The 14,719-nt window shown below is 39.1% G+C and overlaps 1 protein-coding gene across 1 annotated transcript; it reads left to right on the top strand.

Moving 5' to 3' along the window:
* Positions 1-5,970: 5,970 nt before the first annotated feature.
* LOC308140568 (claudin-23-like) lies at positions 5,971-7,596 on the top strand. The gene has a single exon (XM_080510398.1). The coding sequence runs from the start codon at positions 5,999-6,001 to the stop codon at positions 6,815-6,817; it is 819 nt and encodes a 272-aa protein (XP_080366524.1). The 5' UTR covers positions 5,971-5,998; the 3' UTR covers positions 6,818-7,596.
* Positions 7,597-14,719: the final 7,123 nt, after the last annotated feature.

Here is a 14,719-nt window from a genome sequence, read left to right as displayed (position 1 = left end):
TTCCGCTTGATTCCAAACAACACCACAAAGTCACGACATGTGCAAATTATTGTTAATTACAATTCAGAGTGTTCTAATTTAATTCCTATTAAAGGGGGATTAAACTACTGATTTTGGTGGACGTAATAATCAATCTAAAAAAATAATAATAAATATGTAAATAGGAACGTTATTTATTAATTTTGCAAGAGTCTGCACTGAAAAAACGTATTGTAAGTCACTACTAAAATACAAACGTACAAACAACAAATATTTTTTAAGATTTAAAGAAAAATGTTCCCCCCTCTTAAACGTCACAGTGGCTTGATCCATTTATTGCCAGACTTGCAAGTGTGTGGGAACAGGTTTATACATGTTTAAATAATATATAAACACAAATACGTATGAACATTTTTATTATATCCATGCGAAAATAAAAGTTTTCCAAGTGCTGGGCGGCCGTTCTCTAGAGGGAGCCAGATAGTTTTAGGAGCGAGGGGGTCACCAGGAGGAAAGGTGTAGAAGTCTTTGAGGGATGATTTTTCCCAACATGGTTTTTACTTTTGATTCCAGAAGAGAAATATTCCATCCATCCATTCCTTCCTTCATCTATCCATCCAGCCATTTTGAATACTGCTTCATCCTGGCCAGCCAATCCCAGCTAACACTGGACGAGGGCAGGAAACACCCTGGACAGGTCGTCAGTCCACCATAGGACAAACAGAGAGACAGACAACCTCATGTTCACTCCTACTGTCATTTTATGGTCACCAATTAACCACACATGCATGTTTTTGGACTGTGGGAGGATATCCATGCATTCACGAGTAGAACATGCAAACTCCTCACAGAATGGCCTGGCTGGAATTTGACCCCAGAGTTTCTTGCTGTGAGAGTGTTAACCATTTGACCACTGTGCAGCCCAATATATATAGAATAAATAAATAGTACTTAGGGATTGCGGTTTTTTCATATTGAATATGAATAGTCAATATGTAACCCAACAAAATAAATGTAAGTAGGTCTCTGTGTTGAAAGTGTGTGAAGCCTCACTTCACTAGGAGTCCGAGTAGGACTTCTCTGATGAGGGATGTTAATGTGAAATGCAATATTGCCTGTGTGGTGTGGAGGGTTAGTTACTCATTGTCCCGGGAAAGAGCTGACTAACTGTTGTATGAAGTTGTATGTATCAATTTTATTTCTACTGCATGAATGTCAAGTTATTTTTGATTGAATGGTAATATCAGTTATTTGTACATGACCATGTTTAATGGTGTCGAGAGAGAGGGTTAAATTTGAATCATTGTGCTGTCCTGTTACAGCCTAATCCAATCTCGTCTTCCAGTGTGATCTTGGACTCAACTTTGCCCGAAAAGACTTTTAAATCAAAAATTGGAGGGGTTACAACACAGAAGAATGCATAAATCTATGCAGTCAGCCTACTGAGAATCCAGATAATTCCATTTAACACAGACCAAACATATTGGAAATCAATACCATATCTTTAAATTACTGGCTTTTCAAATCAGTGACCCATGTGTCTGGAGAGAGAAACCTAAATACCAAGATCAAATTCTCCCTAAACATCATGACATGATGTCAGACTGATGTCTTCCCCCCTACAAATGCAACACTGCAGCTAATGACTGAGAAAATGATCACACTTCAAAAACAAATACTTTGTTTGGAAACAAAGTTTGGAAAAAACTTCCCTTCATGGGCGGACAGTTTTACTGATGGAATATTATAGTAGTTACAATAATTGGCCACCAGATAGTAGCAGACATTCTGCAAGACAGCCTTTCAAGCCTCCGGGTGCAGATGAATATATTTAGCCCTGCTCTTACATTTAAATCTGCACTACACGTTTTTTTTTTTTTTTTATGTATGGCATCAATAATTGAAGATTTGGTAAAGACTTACATGTGTCCTTTGTTTTGAAAATCCTTTTTTTGTGTGTGTGTTAAAACAATCACATTTTGGGAAATGTACAGTTTTAAAATAAAACACAACATTTGGATATAGCACACATTGCATAACATTCGACAACATCACATTCTGTCAATGGCAGGCTTCCAACAGCTGCCACAAATTACTTCCTCCACTGTAACGCTGCCATCATGACTTGCTGTCATGACTTACGTACACACTCCACACACCAAAACAATTCCATCACGGAAGTAACTCCAGTTTTAGATTTCAAAAACATCATGAAGCAAAAGTTATAAAACCATGAATGAGCACAGCTAATCATCAAAAGGTGTCAAACTCATTTAAGTTCAGGAGCCACATAAGTATAATTTACTTTTGATTTCAGTATGGCCACAGGATTAACCTGTGTGAAAATGGTTCTCTTATTTTTACTGCAAAGATAAACTTGACATCTAGAAAAATGTTCACATGAACTTTCTTTTGCAAAAGCAATGATGGTCAAACCTTAATTCTAACAATTATAATCTGAAATATTATATTCAATTGTTTTTTGTTCAGACCAGACTTATGTTGGGGGGGAAACAGTCTTTTCTTAAATATGCATGTTCTCATGAACTTATCCTCACAATATTACTTTCATGACAATGCTGTTTCACAAGCAATACGTTTGCTAGTACTTATTTCAGCATTATTTGTTTAATTTTTGAGTCTCAGGGTTGTGTTATGGTTCATCCAGTGGCCGAATTAAGAATAGCTTATATCTGTCTTTAGAAATTGTTCCACTTTAGGTCATTCATGACCAGGCCAGTCTTAGTGGACAGGCAATATATTTTAAATTGCTGTAGTACAGCGTTTGCTTTGCTAAACAAAAGTGACATTGCAGTGAAGGACGCCTCAAAACATTGGCGAAAACACTATCAAAATGATCAGAGCATCTTCAGAGAATCATATCCAGGTTTGCCCTAAGGTGGATCTGTGGGGTAGTTATTTGCACTCTTGCATCCCAGCAAGAGTGTTCTTGATTGAAGTCCCGTCTCATTCTGTGTTTAGTTCACACAGTGTGAACTCTGTGTCTCCATGTTGCCTGTGGGTGTGAGTGTGTTTCTCTGGACTGACAACTGGTGCAGGGTGTAACCTGCCTTCAACCCATTGTCAGCTGGGATCGGCTGCAGCACTCTCCAATCTTAATTTAGAAAAAAGATAGATAGGTAGACAGATAGAAAAGATGGATGGAAGGACTGTATTTTAATGAATTAAAAAGAATATACACATGAGACCTTCAATGTGCGTGAGTTGACAATCCTACCAAAATAAAACCAAAGTGAGAAAATGAGCTTTCAACTAGTTCCTTTGCATGGGCAGGTTACAAAACGTTTTTTGTTTTGTTTGTTTGTTTGTTTTTGTAGTGTTAAACTTATTAAACAAAACTGATGATTGGAAAATGTAAACAGAGGTTTTCGCAAAGTCATTTGAAGGACCAGTGATCTGGCAAATTGTGTTTCAATTACAGAATGCAAGATTTGTTCCAGCCACCATCTTTGATTACTTACAGATTTGCCTAAAAAAGATGGAACTGATCATGCAAACTCCCACTGACATATTATGTAATATGTTATTTTTGTGGCTTTCCGTACACAATAGAGCTGTAGGCAGTGCAGGTCCTTGTGCTACCTTGTGTTGTCGTTTAATATTCTGGATGAGCCACGACATGAGTGATGTGTGAAAGCTGCTGACACGTGACAGCTGCCACAGTGGTTCAGCTTGTATGAAGGGAACGGAGCACCCTGGTGTCAGGTCTGACATACCTGCCATTCTTCTTTTAACTGATCTTTGTGTGTCAAAGGACACAAGCGTGTTTCCAAACAAAACCAAAGCCATTCCAGCATCTTTTAAAACATTACCTTGGATTTTTCAGGGGAACACATTTATTTTGATGTACATTTTTTATTCTCAAAGAGAAATTATAGCATTGATTATCTCATAATGCTTAGGGCACTAAATGACCGGTAGCGGCAATTATTTACTCCAGTGAACAACACAACATTGATGTTTTAAACCGTGACCAGAGAAATGCAGTTCTTCATATTGATTGTCACTGAAAATCAAATGTCAGTCAACCACCAACGAATTCGTCTGGGGTTAAATTCTGATGGGCTATTGATGATGGGTTATCATGACAAAGTAAGAACACGTTCTCAGGGTGTAACTTCAGCTTTTCCTGTGCTGAGCAGTTCCTTAGCAAGCAATTCACTTTCCTGCGGGATCAATACAGCTGATGGCTGTCTGACAGTCACACTCTTGATCCAGTCTGCTTTCATCAGAGTCATGTTCATGTTCAAGGGTTTAAGAGCATCATTAATGAGCACCAAGAGCAGCTCCCCTCTGAGGACACTTTATTAGCAGTTATGAATAATCCATTTTCTTTGGAAGATCAGCTCAACTTGAGTCGGAGTCCTGCAGAGAGCAGTGTGAATGCAAAACTAGAAGGGGAAATGAAACAACAAATCAGATCTGCAGACGGAAGGAATGCAACATGCTATGCAGAGAAAGACAATGACTCAGAAGCAAAAAGGTATTTGGGCAGTGCTTAGTAGATTCCTGTAGGACTACATTCAATTTAAGACGTTTATTCGTCACTCACAAGTTATACAAGTAGAACATGTTGTAAACTTTTTTACCATGAAGGTGCCACGTTGGCACACACCAAAAATTGTAATCCTGAACCATCTCTGTCACGAAATAATTTTAATGTGGATTTTGTCATGTCTAAAAACTGGTTTGGTCACTTGACTATGTGCTTCAGATGACCCTGCAAGACACTATTGACCCACAAGTTGCAAAAGTTTGAGTTGTTTACAAACCTTCCAGCTCAATTTGCCTTTGAAAGTAAACACTTCCAAATAAACACTCGCACTGTAGAAAAAAGTACTTCAACTTTACAGTTTGAAACCTGGTTGTCCTGAAAATGTTGAGTAAATAAATGCAACTGCCATTTTAAATAGAATATGTTGTGAGGCCAAAGTTGAAACGGTCAAAATAATAACTTTAAGGTTAATTTGGAATATTCTGACAAAACACTTTAATCCCAATTTTAAGGAGTGAGATAGTTAACTTGTCTTGTTTTTTTATGTAGCACTTCCTTTCCACCTCAGTCTGTGGCCAACACAAGTGGCCACAGGCTGAGGTGGAGAGAAAATGACATCATGTATTGAATCAGACCTCAAAAAATAAAATATTTTTTTGAATTGGACTAAATTTGGCTAAGAGTTAAATCACTATTATTACTATATTTACTTTTTCTCAAAAAAAGTTCTACATTTAGTTGACTTTATTGCATTCCCAATAGTAAGCACTGATATCAGATACGTGTATTAAATGTCTACACTCAAAATGTGATTTCAAACTGTGTGTGTGTGTGTATACTTATATGAGTTTTAGTGATTTAGTACCATAGGGAAGAGTCTGGCGATGAGAAAACTTCAAATGTCTTATACATATATAGTCTCCTTTGCGATCACTTGTAATGCATGATCTTATGGACTTGTAAAGGATTATGACAACTCTCATTTTTTCCACCTTACAAACTGTTTCACCCTGTTCCAGTCAACCCTGCAATTATTTGTTGGGCAATTAAAAAGCTCCTCAAATAACTTACTTTTAGTGTTGCCATCAAAGTAGGTGAAGCCCCTTTCACTTTAATTGTAATGAAAATTCAGTCTACATTTATGATTATAACCTGCAAAACCTGACATGCCCTTACAGTGTTTTGGTTGTTTTCTAAACAAGAAACAGCAAAAGACGAGTTGATACGGGAATAATCCATTTACACTTTATCTTGTTCATTGTTTTATAGGCTATCTGCAAGACAATATGGCTCATCGAAACTCTCACCTCCCCCGGTGCAGCTGGACAGGATGAAAAAGTGCCACACCTATCTTCTTTACAGAGCCAAACAGGTGAGCGCAAAGCCCCGCCCCGTCCCAGGTTTCAGCCAGACTCGTTTTATTAAAAGATCCACTGCCGCACCTGTCAGAGCCAATCCACTTTTGGGACTGCGAACACACGCATCAACACCAACAAAAGCACCATGCCAGCCTTTGGGAGGCGCACGCCCCGGGAATGGATCCGCACTTCCATGCGCACACCGGGAATCCTGATCTTTGGGATGGTTCTGGCTCCCTGCGGCTGGATCCTGGACCTGACCGCCACCGTGGCCCCGAACTGGAGGACCCTCAACAACATCCCATTGCGACCCCAAAACGAGATCATCCAACAGGGCATCTTTGACATCTGCACGACCACCTCGACCTCCACGTCGCAGGACTGCACACAGGAAGACGCCCCGTACTTCGAGGAGCAGATCATCGATGTGGCGCAGGGCTTGATGGTGGCCTCCCTCATCGTCACCCTCATCGGGCTGGCAGTGGCGATCCCAGGGGTGCGCTGCTGGAAGGACCGGCCGAACTGGACGGTGGCCGGTCTGGGTGGGCTGCTGATCTTCTTGTCCGGGGTCATGACCATCATCCCCATCTCCTGGTACACGCACATCCTCAACAACATCACCACCGTGACCACGGGCGCGGAGATCCGCGTGGGCTACTGCATCATCCTGGGCTACATCGGCGGGATATTCGAGATCCTGGGCGGCTTCGTGATGTTCATCGGCATCTGCCGCTGCTGCGGGGGCAAGAACCGGGGTGAGAAACCCGTGGAAGAGGTCACCAACCGCGGCAGGCGCCAGAATCCTCCCCCCTCCAGACAGGTGGACGTGCCCACCCTGGACCGGCCCAGGAGCACGTTCAGCAAGGAATCCCAGGACGATGATGTGTCCTTCCCCAGGGCCAAGAGCCCCGCAGCCCCTTCCAACATCTCCTTCAACGGCACACCCTACGACGCAGATCTATGAGAGTCATCGATGGAAAAAAAGCAAAACTGCCTAAAGGGACTTTATTGCATTGTAGGAGGAGATAAGTATTGTAGTGTTGACTTAGAGAAACTACGAAGTATTGTCAAAGTCCCCATACACTCCATGATGGGTAATAGAGGTATTTTGTGGCCATAACAGAATATTTAAGCAGTAACAGATCAAATGAAATACTATTATACAGATTATTGTGAAGACATGAAGTGAAGCAGAATCACTCTAAAGGCCTCTGAGTATTACAGGATTGCATTTGGACTGTCCCAGCTACCTGGGGGTGTTTAATTGGTGACACAAGGCTGCAGATTAAAGTGGCTCTGCTTAATTCTGAGTAACAGCACTAATGGATCATAGTTACACACTTTAAGCAAGTGTAATTACAGACTTATAGGTAGAAATAAATGTAATGTGGGATAAAGGAAAGAGCTGGCTGTAAGACCAACATTGAATTGTGGGGAATTAAAGCTCTGCTGTTTCATAAGCCTGAAGGAAAGTGATGTGAAGGTGGTTGTATTGTTCAATCTTTAAATGATGCTCAAGTTGTAAATATCCCTCATTCTTAAATCAGCATACATATTTGTGCGGAAGCTGGCCAACACCCCCCCTACATTTTCTGTTATTTGTCCCCTGATTTTAAATGTAAATACTGTATTCCAATGCACTTTGTAAACATGACCCATCTTGATTAGAATTAATCGATATTGTACTCAATATTGTGCTATGAAATATATAAAAGTGCCGTTTAATAAATGTGCAGTTTAATACATCAAAAGAAAAAAAGAAAATGAGCCTGAGTTGCTGTTTTTAATTTTACCTTTTCTATTTTTCTATTGAGCTTGAATGGAAGCAAATGAAATGCTTTCAGATTGGACAGCAGGAGGGTGTGTACTGACAATGAAACAGTCTGAGGCCAGAGAACAGGAAATTACTTTGGTTGTGGTGGTAATTCAACGGAGATTAGATGTTTGCAATAATTCATCAAAGAGCAAAGCATAAAAAAACAGTAATGCATGCTGGTGGAGACTTTAATGGCAGCATTACTAATGCAATATAAACATTACCAGTCCAGAGCTTCCAGAATGTTAACTTCAAATTGTGATGGCTTTCTGCATTGCCATAGCCAGACAAAACAAAAGTAATTATCGACTCTATTCAAACACATAGGCCAGGCGAGCTTTAACAGCACTTTCAGGGTTTTCACACACTTGGCTGGCTGTCTTCACCTCGTAAGTATACAGACAATGCAGTTGGACCGGTCTGAGAGCTGGCTTTCTTTCTGCATCTTGTCCAACAACATTGTCAATCCTGTTCAGACCGGTTAAACATCTCAGACAATGCGTCACTGTTCCAAACTGTTGGCCATCTGTAGTTCCTGGCAAGCCTTTTGCAGATGGTCACCAAAATAAACATGAAAAAGAAATAATCAAATGCGGCAGGTAGCCACAGCAGCATTAAGTCATTAAGCCACCAAACAGTGATATCAAAATTTGCATAAATATGAAAATGAACACTGATAAAAGTGTAAGTTTTATTAGTTTCTCTTCACATGAACACGTCAACTGTTTAGCTTAATCAAGTACATGATCAATGGTAACTAAAACCTATATTTAGCTGTATAATACTTTTTCATGGCGAGTCGATGGATTGTCATCAAGTCTCACAGCAAACTGAATCAGGTCAACTGGACCAAGTCCAGTGGAAAAACACAATAACTTGCATCAGACACACTGAAGCAGACAGTGTGTAAAAGATGCAGGGGATTGAGTTCACATAGAGCAGGATATGGAGATACTGTTTTCTGTCATTGTCAGTCCGGGATTCAGGTTGAGCGCCTTCTGGAGAGGTGGAAGACAAATAAGAGTAAAACTATATATAACTGCATCTGGTTCCCCAGGGATCTGCATATACCTCAGGCAGTGTTTTATCCCTTGGTCAACACAACCCCAAGGGTGTGTTGAAAAAAAACAAAATGATGTGTCCATATATATTCTTATCGGAGAAAGATATGCCATTCATCCATCCATCCACTTTCTATATCCAAGGTCATGTGGTGCTTGGAGTTGATCCCACTTGACTATATGGATGAAGGCAGGATACATGTTGGACAGGGCAGAGAGAGAGAGAGTGACCCACAGTTACCCATTCAGGTAATTTAAATAGGAGTACGTCGAGAAAACCTACTGAACAGGGACAGTATATAAATTATACAGATTTTTCCCCACAATCAGCAACTCTACCACTTGAACAATATCAGCCAACCAATTTTTACTTATTCTACAAATTTAGACAATCAATATTAAATCAACGTTTGCTTTTCTTCATCAAGTACAAAAGAGAAAAGCGACAATGTCTTGCACAATTTATAACCTCTACAATCACGCCGCCTATCCAGGGGCTAAAAATACACGAGGTAAAAATAATAGAGTAGTCAAGGGTATGGGAATAAACACTACATTCTTCTGCTCAATGAAAACAAAAACATCATTCATAACAATGCAGATGAGCTTCAGTCACTCAACTGAAATGCAGGTTCTTGTAATAAAAAAAAAAAAAAAAGCTTGTCACGTAAATGCTGGTTTAAATAAAGAACCTACTTCATTTTGTGTTTTCAACTGTATAATGAAATACTTAAACGCGATGTCTTTCATAGCACATATTCTCACCTTGAGGTTTGCAACTACATTTATCAGCTTTACTGTTCAGAAGCAAATTAAATATAAACTCTGTCAAATCTATTTCCCCCTAACCGGACACAAATACACAGACAAGGCAGCAGGGACACAAATCTTTGTTCCAACAGTAGCAAAGTTGCACTTATCAAAGAAAACCATTCAGACCTTTTCTAGAACAGGAGTGTCAAACATGATGCCAGTGGAACAAAAACTATTCTGCCAGTAGATCCAACACAGCTGAAAAGTTAACTTCTTTGTACTATTTGTTCACCAAGTTGAACATGGAGCACCTAGACCAAGATCTGTAGATGGCAGTGAAGCTACATATTTTTTTTTTCTTGGAGATGATTTTGTGAAGACATGAAAAATCGTGCAGCCAAAGGAAAGGAGTTTTTTTTAAGTAGCATCCAACAAATTTAGAACAAAAATCTGGTCAATTTGATTGCAAACATTTCTCAAGAAATTTCAGGTTTGTCAATTGTATGTTTTAATAATTTTGAACTTTCAGAATGTCTGTTTTGAAATAATGCTATATATATATACACACACACATCTCCAGAATTGAGATCAAGCTTGGTTTTTGCGACTATGAAATAAATCACCGTGGTGCAAAACTGTCTGATGCTTTCACTTTAAAGGCGTGTTTCAGCATTTGGTTTCACAGTAATGTTTTGGCAAATGGGAGAGGATTTCAGGTTGAAACTATATCAAAAAGCTCGTTTGTAACCAATTTTCTACATCTCATCTGTATTCCATACAGTAGGTGGCATAATTTGAGGTATTTCTCTCAATTGTTCTGCAAGCGTTTCAGTGCTCCTGTCGACAGAAACCCTGTTATTATGCATGTAATCAGTGGAGTTCCCCTTCAATAATTCATCACATGCAAGTATAGTACTGAAATGTCTTCTGGGTTTGATTTCACACCGCTTCGCCTGTACGGCAAGCATGCAAAACTGCTCCTGTTCAGATCACACAACATTCTTTCTCACATGACGAAGTCGGCAATGATCAGCCTCCAGTCCCAGCTGAGTTTAACAAACTAGCTGATATCACGTCACTGGATCCCACAGAGAGGTTCAACAGGAAGCATGAACAACAAACACACAGCCTAACAGTCTCTGTTCTGAGAGCCAATAAACAGGGACACCCTGCAGCTACAACTGAACATAAAAAAAGAACCACACTTGTGTTGTTTCATGTAAAATTCAAGAGAGGAGCACATCTTCCTGCAACAACCTGACAAATCACACTGGAGGTGTTAAATAGGATTCAAAGAAAAAACTTGTCTTAATCCAAACAGACTTTATTAATGTTGATTGATCTGTGGTGGGATTAATATTGAGGCTTTATATCAATCATTAGCTTACAGGAGATTTTGTAGATATTCAGAAGGCAGAACACACACAATGGTTACAGAAAATGAAATGCAGTTTGTTAAACAGTGACTATATACAGCAAACTAAGATGTAATTGTGAAAAAGTACAAATGTTCTCGGAAGAATTGAGGGGGGTATTCATTATGGTAAACGACAGCAAAAAACAATTCAAACATCATTATCTATATATAAAGAAAAATACAAGTCAAAGTTCAGTGGATCGAGTTTGTCTCAATTGAAATTGAAATGTGTGGGACATCGTCAACACAACAGGAATTTGAAAATGACGTAAGCACATGTTTTAGTTTTGGCTGGCTGACAAACCTTTTAAAGGACACAGCTGAAACTGAAGTCCTGGTTTCACTGACTTGCAGAGCAATTAGCAATTTGCTTATGTTTAGTTGTGTGAAACAACCCACAAGAGTGGTGTTGGAGACAACCTTGCAATTTAAAAAAAAAAAGACAATTAAAAGAGGAAAAACTACAGTTCCCAATTTGTCCACGGGGGGTCACACATTTCCAGTCAGAATAGGGATTATAAAAACAATGGCAATACTTGGAAAATCAGTGATGAGGCAGTGAAGGTTGCTTTGCCTTTTTACTAAGGAAAGGGCTCTATACCTTGGTAACTAGTTTTTGAAATCTGTACGCTCAACGCTGCAGTAGTCATGTAGCCTGAGACGTAATTTGCCAATATCATAATTCTGAAAAGAATAACAGTGGCAAAGGTATTTTCCGATTGCACTTTTTTCCCTCATGAAATTTCAAGTTGTTCAAAACAAATTTAAGTTAAGAATATTTTCCTGCTAAAGATAAAAATATGCTATCATTTTACTGACCAAACTGGTCAAACCAAGATCAAACTGGGCTGCATGCAGCCCTTGAAATAAAATACGTTTGATGCCCGACCAACATGTAATCAAACCTTTGTCGGACACATGAAAGCACATGTAAACATAAGAAACATATGTTAGCAAATCTGTTACATCTATTATATCGATAAAGGCAATTGTAGAAAGCCACTATGCCAAAACAGAAACTGAGAAATTCTTATGATTTGTGTGTTGATAATGTGACTACCAGCAGCTAATGGACCAAGGGCATGTAAAAACAGTGTGGTTCAGTCAGTATTGCACAAGAGATCAGAAAGTAAAGCCCCTAAAAACACTCGACACTGGCTGTGTTGCATAAAAGTATCTTCATTTGTCAATCAGGTAAGATGAATGCTGTGTCGCTTTGATGTTTGTTTGTTGGCTGATTTGATCTTGTGTTTGAACTTCAGAGTCGGAGAGTACCGAGCGAAAAGCATTACTGAGTCTGGTTTTGTATAAGCTCATGTTGAAATAGGCTTCCACCGCACTCAGGTCTTGTAATAAACTGAAAAGCCCTATTGTTTCAAAACGGACAGAAATCACAGATAAACAATGCCAGTGGTGTCCATGTGCATTTCTGCAGGGAGAGGGACGGCACACCGTAAACGACAAAGTAAATGACAGAAGATGAAGGCAGGTAGATGCATAGGTAACATTACGATAATTGTGCAAACATAATTGAATCCCTTTGAGTAAAAAAAAAAACCAAACATCTGTTACGTTGCTTTTTATAATGACAGCTATTAAAACAATCTGCTTAAAATTACTGGCTGAGCATGGAAGTTAAGTGACTCCATATTTGGTTTTCAGTGTCTGAAAGCAGTTCTTCAGTATTGAGGGCAGCACCAGTGTGTGCAGGACTGAACAAGGTGCTGCTCCCTCCGCGAGAGCAAGTGACGGGCGAACTTTAGCACAATTGTGAAAACTGCACCTGGCATCAGAAGACACAAACCGCTCATCCATGGAAACAAGGTTTTGCAAACAAGTAATGTGATTCAGGAAGTAGATTTGGACACATGTACAGACAAATCCTGACATCGCTGTTATAAATTCAACACAAACAATGCGTTCGTCCATTACATCCTCTTGCAGACGAGAGGGACAAGTTCAGTAAAAAAAAAAAGGTTGGTAAAACCAACTTCTGTAAACATCTAAATCACTTACCTGCTTCGTATTTATGCTAGACAACTGTGAACTGTAAAGAAATGTGAAGGTAATAGTGCCATTTTGGTTTATCCGTCTCAACACTTATGAAAACATGAAAAATAATGAGTTTGGATCAGAGTTTTGTGGTGCCACAGAAAACAAATCAAACCAATCACCAAAGCTGTTTCAGTTCGTCAGGTCAGCATTGAGTTGGACACCACTGGTGAAAATCACACAGTCAGTCAGCAAGGCAGAAATGTCGACCTGTTCCAGCATTTTGCAAGAATGCTATGGATGGCTATGAGCTCCACAGAGGGACGCAGGTGGAAGCTAAATAGTGTTGCTGTCCATCCATCCGTATACATATACCATATATGGCTCACCTGGAAAACAAAGAGTGGAAAAAGTTTGAGAGAATTCCATGACAAATATTCAACATCCAAGCTCAAACCCTCAAGCACAATGCACGGAAAGCTGATCCATCAAATAAATAGTTGAGTAATAGGAGATCCTTCATGGTATTATGTGAATGATGTGCAGCAAATGTGAGGTTGACATTTTCTCAGGCTGAACAAACATGTAGATCTGTATTAATGGAATGAATGAATGAATGAACAAAACCAACTGTACAAATAGTCAAGTGCAACGGTTGGGACCGCACAAACTTAAACTAATATTTGTATTTTACTCGTAACTGCCTTTAAATATTTACACAATAGTGTAATATTCCATTTATAGAACAGTAGGCAAGTTATTAGTTTAAAATTGAAATCCCTTTAAATTTACAATACAATGAATATTTTACATTCAACAGGTGAAATATGAAATATGTATTTTAGGTGGCCCCTCTCTAATGTGGCAAGATGATTGGGTTGACTTGGTTCACAGCAGTATGTTACTTGGCTTTACCCCCATTACCTACATATAACCCACTCAGTATTGTAAAAGTGTAGTGTTGATTTGATAGACTGGTAGCAATTTTAACTATAGAAGCAGAACTTTGTTGTACTTAGTCTTGGTTTGACTTGAATTAAGGTGACAGGTGACATTTAGTCACCTTTCAGTTACATTTGTTCCACAGGCAACACTGAAACAGATTCAGGGAACATTTCTGGTCAATTGCTTACCTTATGTATCAGCTATATTTATCCACATTATACAGCAATGTTGTAGCCCTGTTTTGCTGCCAGATGTCTCCTGAATAACAAAAAAACAACAAAATTTTTAGTAAATGACTCAATTAGTACAAAAGATGTGATAAAATCAGATGGTCAAACAGAGATATTGTTCCAAGCAATGCATTGTATATTATGAGTGGTTCATTACAAAAACTCTCCAAAGTAAAAAAATAAATAAAAAAAGCCACCAAAAACCAGTAACTACATTTGTAACTTGCTGACGTTTCCGTCTTTGTCTCGCAGGACAATTTGCCTGTTAGAGTCAAAATTAGTGGGCCAAACCAAAAAACTGCTAAGTACTTCATTACGGCGCCAAAATCCATTTTACTGAAGTACTGTTTGCCAAGAAATATTCAAATCACCTGAGGGGAAAGCAATTAGTTAAGAGGCTGAGCACAATTTTTACTTTTCATTCACCCCATTTCAACAGAGACTGTTTTGTCCCACATTACACCAATAACGACTCATCAGATCTTTTAGATGGGACCTTTCTTTGGCCTGCCGGTAACATTGGTTGTCCCAGAAATAAATCAGAAACTATGAATCAAATAAAAACATAAAACATGCAATACATCTGCCTCACCATTTGTATTCTTTATTTAGTTAATTGCATTAGTGCTTGTGGGCCTACCTCTACATGGCG

The sequence above is a fragment of the Blennius ocellaris genome (assembly GCF_963422515.1).
Source record: "Blennius ocellaris genome assembly, chromosome: 15".
NCBI lineage: Eukaryota > Metazoa > Chordata > Actinopteri > Blenniiformes > Blenniidae > Blennius > Blennius ocellaris.
Note: the sequence above shows the minus strand (reverse complement) of the source record. Positions and strands in the feature narration are given on the sequence as shown.

Bases quoted from the DNA above. Each gene is read 5' to 3' on its own strand.
- LOC308140568 (XM_080510398.1), top strand. From the start codon at position 5,999: ATGCCAGCCTTTGGGAGGCGCACGCCCCGGGAATGGATCCGCACTTCC.